The sequence below is a fragment of the Rhamphochromis sp. 'chilingali' genome (genome assembly GCF_963969265.1).
Source record: "Rhamphochromis sp. 'chilingali' genome assembly, chromosome: 1".
Classification (NCBI taxonomy): domain Eukaryota; kingdom Metazoa; phylum Chordata; class Actinopteri; order Cichliformes; family Cichlidae; genus Rhamphochromis; species Rhamphochromis sp. 'chilingali'.
In genome coordinates, this window is record NC_137929.1 from 55,185,470 (window position 1) to 55,192,710 (window position 7,241).

At 42.6% G+C, this 7,241-nt stretch overlaps 1 protein-coding gene across 1 annotated transcript in view; it reads left to right on the top strand.

Moving 5' to 3' along the window:
- Positions 1 to 1,644: 1,644 nt before the first annotated feature.
- Positions 1,645 to 7,241, top strand: part of psip1b (PC4 and SFRS1 interacting protein 1b) — a 9,887-nt gene continuing 4,290 nt past the window's right edge. The window contains exons 1-7 of the mRNA XM_080901417.1: positions 1,645 to 1,803; positions 3,975 to 4,099; positions 4,181 to 4,245; positions 4,326 to 4,461; positions 5,204 to 5,680; positions 6,821 to 6,997; positions 7,193 to 7,237. Coding sequence (XP_080757543.1) covers positions 4,016 to 4,099; positions 4,181 to 4,245; positions 4,326 to 4,461; positions 5,204 to 5,680; positions 6,821 to 6,997; positions 7,193 to 7,237 — 984 coding nt within the window. The 5' untranslated portion in view covers positions 1,645 to 1,803; positions 3,975 to 4,015. The remainder of the gene's footprint in view (positions 1,804 to 3,974; positions 4,100 to 4,180; positions 4,246 to 4,325; positions 4,462 to 5,203; positions 5,681 to 6,820; positions 6,998 to 7,192; positions 7,238 to 7,241) is intronic.

The window sequence follows — 7,241 nt, forward strand, 5'->3', positions numbered from 1 at the left end:
CTAATTGTTCATAGTTGTGAATGGATGTAAAACTTTAGGTAAAACCTAATATTAGAGTGAACACTGTAATTTGACAGTCGTTCTCCAGTATAATGAAAATTATTAAAAAGTTTGCCAGAACTTGAGACGGTCAGAACCTGACTGCAGGTTGGATGTTTTCTGTTATCCTCAACGCTAAGGTGACTGAAGATCAGCAGCAGGGCTTTTAATCTGCTGTTCACTTGCAACTGGTATTAAGATTTTTTTTTTTCTTTTAGAGCTTTTAGATCACAGTGATACCAATGAGGTAACTCTCAGCTGACTGTGACCAGGGACATTCTTGCCCATATCACCTTCACTCGAGTCCCACTGACATATACTTCAGCTCACCCATAAAGTGGTGGGCCACGTAAAATCACAGAGCGGGTCGGCAGATGCTGAGGCACATAGTGTGCAGAGGCCAGCAGCTTTCTGCAGAGTAAGTCACTACGGACCTCCAAACTTCACGTGGCATTCAGATTAGCTTAGAGAGTGTCATGGAATGGATTTCCACAGAAACAGCAGCATCCAAGCATTATATCAGCAAACACAATGCAACATGTCATACGCAGTTGTGTACAGCATGCCACCACTGGACTCTAGAGCACTGACATAAGACATTTTGGATAATTTAATGTTCCTAACTTTGCGGCAACAGTTTGGGGATGGCCCCTTCCTGTTCCAACATGACTGACAGGTCCATAAAGGCCTGCACAGAGTCCTGATCGAAACCTGACAAAACACCTTCAGGATGAATTAGAGCAGAGACTGCTCTAATTATTTTTAGATTTTGTGTTCATTTTTAATCTGTGTAAGCATCGAATTAAGTCTGTTAATAAAGCTTGATTGATTTATTAGTTCTAAACCTTGTGGAAAGCCTTCCACAAGGTTTAGAACGATATAGTAGTGCATTTAATTTCTGGCACACTTTGCATTTGCAAAGCAACTGTTGAAACTAGCTCTCTTTTTTTATTATTACTTTAACCATGAAATTTTAATTTATACAAAAAAACGAGGATCTACATTTTTTTTCATATAGTGTCACTGCTATGAGAAGATGGAGTAGATCACTGCCAATTACAGTGTCTTATTTTGACTTTTAAAAGTTGTTGGAGTTACTGTTACTAACAGTGACCCCAACAAAGATACTAACTATTTACTATGTTACTAACAATGCAAGACGTAACCATATAAAAAAATCATTAGAAAAATTCACCTTGGTGTGGTACCTGTCTGCACTCTAAACATACACCGAGTAGTTCTCATTTATAATTATCAGTGAACTTTACGTTCGTTACATTTATTTTTCCCCAAAAACACATTAGTGCACGCGTGAATATGTGAATGAAGTTATGAACTTATTACGAAGTTCAGTACTTTATATTGAGGGCAGACCAATCCACGCGCTGAGGTATCGTAGCAACGGGCAGACGCTCAATGCCGAAAGTCGGAAATGACGACAGAATTATTAGTTCAAAGTAGTGCTTTATTTCTTAAGGTGTGCATTGATGACATCATTATGGTGATTATAAAGAAAGGAATCTAAATTCAGATTTAAAAAAACAAACAAACAAACAAAACCTTTGTACCCTAAGGTGGTACGGTCCAAAAGCTCCCGTGTGGTTGGAACGGTCCTCTAGCGGCGGGAAAAACCATTGTGGATCACGTGACACGAACACAGAGGTCAATATGGCGACGTGCATTAGAGGATAGCTTAGTAACAAGAAGCCTTGTTGTTTCGTGTTTTTTGTCCGCGGTGCCAGGCGGCAGTCGTTCCGTGTGCAGGTGAGTCCACGTCACATCCACGGTGCATGCCACGAACACGGAGTAAGGGTGCGCGAGTCGGCATGTTAGCGCGAGCTTTCAGTGGTTAGCCTGTATTTGTAAACAAAGCGTAAACACGCAGACGAGAGCGAAACTGATGAGCTAGTGTGAAAGATTATACTTTGCACACGCAAAGGTCAGCTGGTGGGACGATTCAGGTCCAGGAAGTGAAATGTTTTACTTACAGACTTCAAGTCTGGCCCTGCTTATGCATCCTCTCAGGTTTAGCACATGTTGGGTGTATTGATTGAAGTATTGCTGCCACGTTATCGTTAATCTCCAAGTTTACGTTAAATGTATTAATTCTTTGTGTGGTGGTGTGTTTGAGTTTGAAATTGAGTTGAGGAAATATTCAAATCCCCAACTAGTGGAAAAGCCCTCTAACTCAGGCCTGACATTCATATTTAAAAAGAAGAGAAAGGAAACAGTTGGGGTTTCCGCTTTAATTGTTTCCTACAGACGATTTTATGCACTTGGTAAGATCAGGGCTGGACACGCACAGTGAACAAAACACGGAGCAAAGTAATACTTAAAAAAAATGTCACAGTCCATGTATTCTGTGGTCAGAAGTTCACACCCACCCATGAATGTCATGATAATTTTAGGCGTTTGATGATTTCTTTGAACTGTGGAATCTTTGCACAGCTAAAAAACGAGAATTGGGTGCACAATTTGGATTAACAAGCTTCCTCATAATTCAGGATGGATATCTTCTTGGCAGAATTGGTCGTTTCTTTAAACTCGAGAAAGGCTTTAAGAAGACCAGAAGCTCAGTGTTCACCTGCTTTATCTCATAAAAAGCAGCTCTTGTCCTGTTGGAACACCTGACTGTCTATGTTTCAACCACCTAGATGTTTATTTAAGGTGAAGATTTTTGAGGTAGTTCTCTTCTTCTTTATTCCTTAATGTGTAATGTTACTAGTACCACTCACAGCTAAACAGCCCCAGGGTGTGATGCTACCACCGTGCTGTACAGTTGCTCTGTGTTCTTAGGTTTGAGTGGTTTTCTTTTTTGCTGAGAGAAGTTCAGGAGTTCACACTATTTTATTATCAGGCAGTTAAAGGTTTGGGTTGCACAGCTGTGGACTCTCAGTCTGCTTACAGAGAAGAATTTATTAGACACATGCAAACAAACATATTTGTGGTTGGTTATTGATGGGGAGATGCTGTGGTTTAGACTTAGTGCTTGCTGATTTGTTCTCCTCGTCGTCCTTCCACTTGGCCACAGCGGAATTAACCTCAAGTCAGGGATCTTGTCCTGTATAAGAAAACCCATCCCCACCTTATAAATGTTACCAGAGATATTTTATCTTCATGCTGACGTCAGCTGACACAATGAAGTCTTTATTTCTGTTTGACACACAAGGCCAAGCAGCCGTCTCGTCTGAAACTGTGTTCTGCTACAGAGCACAGTTTCAGACGAGACGGCTGCTTGGCTTGAAGGAGTTTGATTTGGAGGCTTATTTGGAGGCTTATTTCTTCTTTCTCACCCTCTCAGTCCATGGTGATATAAAACTGGTTTCACTGGTGTTCTGTTTCCAGCTCTTGGTGGTTCCCAAACATCCTAACTGAGAACATCATCTGAGGGTCACATCATGGGGCTTCTAGACCAAAAGTGGTGACAGATCTGAATAACTTGTACTTGAATACAGTTGTTTGAACTGATGATCTTTGAATCTGCATTTGTTTAGAAATGAGATCTTTCCACCCTTTCCCTCAGGATGAATAAAGTATTATCAATCAATCAATGAATCAATAAAAGATTAAGTGATTGTGTGTATGTTTGACCCTGTTTGGAGAGAGTCCAAAATGAATTCAAACTTGTGCATCCATTTCTTGTTTTATTTAAGTTATTAAAGATGGATGTACGGTCATTTCACCCTGGAGAAAGAGTGGATTCAATAAGTCATTAAAAACCCCCAAACGACCATCACATTCATGCTAATGAGTGTTTGTAATCCTCTGACTACAACGTATGTCACAGCTGTGTGGGGTTACTACAGGCTGAAGAACAGCTCGAATCAACATCTGTTCATTTACTCTCACTCTTACCCACATTTACCTCCTTAAATGAAACACGGTAAAGTGTGTGAAGCAGCTGCTGTGGTCTAAATGGTCTGCTTGTCTTTCAGTGTTTGATTCCTGCTGTGCGACCGAGCTCTGAAGCAACAGGATGCCGGGAAAAAACGGCGACCAGTTCAAACCCGGAGACCTGGTGTTCGCCAAGATGAAGGGCTTCCCTCACTGGCCGGCGAGGGTGCGCTCACACCTCAGCTGTAAATACCTGCATGCAGCTGTTTGTGTGTACGCGCTTTAACTCTTCTTCTGTGTTTTACAGATCTGTAAGTCGGACGAGGGGTACAAGAAGCGAGTCCCCGTCTTCTTTTTCGGCACCCATCAGATGTACGTACGTGCAGCTGCAGATCGATCGTATCATTTTCTGAGCAGCATTGATCGAACTGTGATTAATCTCCCCTCCCCAGAGGCTTCCTGCCGCCGGAGAACATCGTCCCTTATGTGGGAAACAAGATGAAGTATGGCAGCGGCGTTCGCATCAAAGGCTTCACCGAGGGCATGTGGGAGATCCAGAACACGCCTGGAGTCGGGAGTAAACTCAAAGTCAGTCTCTCTTTAAAGATCACTCATCAGTTGCAATGAAAATGCTACGTAATCGCTTCAGTTCATTTTTATGTAATTGAATGGTTATGAATGAACTGCTAAAAGCATTTTCTAATGATGTGTTTGTAATATTTCTGACGCACTGCTTAAAAAAAGCTTATATAGCTTTAAAATTATATTTGTGATGATGTATCTGGTATATAAAAATACTGAACAGTGTTTTATTGATGCTTTCATTGATGCTGCCGCTTTTATTAATGTCAGTGAATTCAGGGCATTTTCCACCTTCTCCAGTTAGCTGCTGTGATTGATCAGACACTCTTACATCACCTAAACAATTATATTGGGTGATTTGATGTGGCACAGCTTTACTTCAGTAGTATCAGTCTGTCCAGTTGGGTCAGATCATCACCTGAAGTGACAGGTCCAACAGTGAGGGCTGGTTCTCTTCACAGAGGTGGGCTGGTTCTCTTCACAGATGTGAGCAGGTTCAGGATGACCTCATGTGACAGACATGAAAGAGTAAATGTTTCACGTGCAGCATCATCTCAACTAGTTACATTTGTTTTGGAAGCTGACCAATCAGAACAGACTAGGGTCAAAGGCATGGATAGGGGGCTTTAAAGGCTATTTCCAACATATTTCTCACACTGCTGGCACCTCTGCTTCATAAATGTTTATAGCCCATGAGTGAGGCATGTTTCGGTTCTAATAAAGGTTCTTCGTTCTATCTTCTGTTCAGGTACCGGGGAAGACAAACACAGAAAGTACACCAGCAAAACCGGCTTCTGCAACCAAAGCTACTCCAGCTAAACCAACCCCAGCACCTAAAACTACACCTGCCAAATCACCCAAGGCTACACCTGCCAAGTCCGCACCAGCGACCAAATCTACACCCTCTAAACCGACGTCTGCTGCTAAAAGTCCAACTCCAAGCGCTGTCACTAAATCTTCCCCCAGCAGATCCGAGTCGGCCAGTAAAGCTGCCGCCGACAGGCGGCGCACAGGAGGCGAAAAGGAAGCTGCTGTTAAAACTCCCACACGAGTTTCATCAAGATTGGCTGCAGAGCAAAGTGAGGAGTCCAAGCAGGCTTCCACCCCTGCTGCAGACACTGCAGAGACCGTTGCGACTGCTCGAACCAGAAGGTCGGCAAGCGGCGGTCCGTCTGCAGGAGGGAGTGCAGGTGAACGCACCGCCTTGGCCAAGACAGACAAAGAGGTGAGAGGTTAAATGTTTTAAAGCTGTGGGGCTGTTCCATTTGGAGACAGGGCCTCTGGACTGGCAGTGGTTCAGCAGTGGTTCTGGGGTCTCTCAGCCTCCCTGCAACAACTATACCAGGGGGCTGGAGATGGTGCCTGTCAGTCGGACAGTGAGGGTTACCATCCTGGTTGTGGAGCACTGGACCCACTCTGTATGTGCTCTGTGAACTTGGAAAAATCACATCCTCAGAGTGTGCTGCAGGGAGGGATTTAGAAGGATTAAGCTCCTTGTTGGGTGCTGGTGTTTCACTGTCTGTTGTGAGATTGAACTTGAAAGCTGCAAAGTGAGGGGAAAAAAAAAAAATATATATATATATATATAATTTTTTTTATATATATTTTATATATATTTAAAAAATATATATATATTTTTTTTCTTTCTTTTTTTGGGGGGGGGGATTCAGAAGCACGGAGGAGTTGTCTGCAGAGGAGGGGGATGTGGGAAACTCGAGACATAAACACAAGTAGAATAGTTTCATCTTCTTAATGTTTATCCCATCCATGTGTCCATCAGTGTCTGTCTCAACGGGTGATGCTGTGGAGTAGTTGGATGTCACAGATTAAACATTTTCATGGAGATTTGAGCACATTTCTGCATCTGTAGATCACAGATAATGACGTGGACCTACAGTGGAGAGAGAATAAAGGTTTTGCTTGATATTGTTTTTTTGGCTTTGCACCTGCGGATATTTCTGTGGATATTTTCCTGTTTTCTGGATATATAGATTAGTAAAGCAGGGCGACGGAGATCCGTCTCTGTGTGCTCGAAATTGGAGGATTGAATTGAAGCTTGAAGCTCCCATGCAGAAGCTTCCAAAGCACCAACAAATCTGTGTGGACGACGGTCTCGGGCTCACGTCACCGCCTTTGAAGGCTTTTTCCAGTTTTTCCTGCAACAGGAAAAAAGTGTCTGGTTCATTCTGCTCTAACACACCTTCATGAGAACACCAGCAATCCATGGCTCGCCTCATCCTCTAGTTTATGGAAGAAACTGGAGCTTCTTCTTTTATTAGAGCTCAGTGGGGAAGAGCATGGTGAACTGTTGACATTAAATGCTTACAAATAAACTTTTGTTTCTTCTTTTTCTTCTTTTTCTCAGACAGGAGCGGTCAAAGCTTCAGTGGGTGAAACCACAGCGAGTAAAGAAAAGGCTAAAAGCACAACTGAAGCAGAACCCAGACAGGCTGAAGCCTCCAAAGAAGCTGCAAGTGAAGTGACGACCAGGAGCCGAGCAGAAGAGCCGAAGCTGAACACGCATGGAGTGATGCTGCCCATTGTAAGTTTAAATGAGCCATTAATAACTTGTGTTATTCAGCAGCTCAACACTGTTCAAAGAAAAGCCTTCAGTTCTTTCTTTGATTAAAATGTAAGATTTAATCTAAAAGCTCAATTCAGACCCTCTGCTAATCTAATGCGTTGCTAAGCAACAGAGACACATGTTAAACTTCTTTTTCTCATTTTGTCTTTTCAGCTTTTGAATAAAGTTTCATGTTTTCCTCGTCTCCGTCAGATCAATGTGA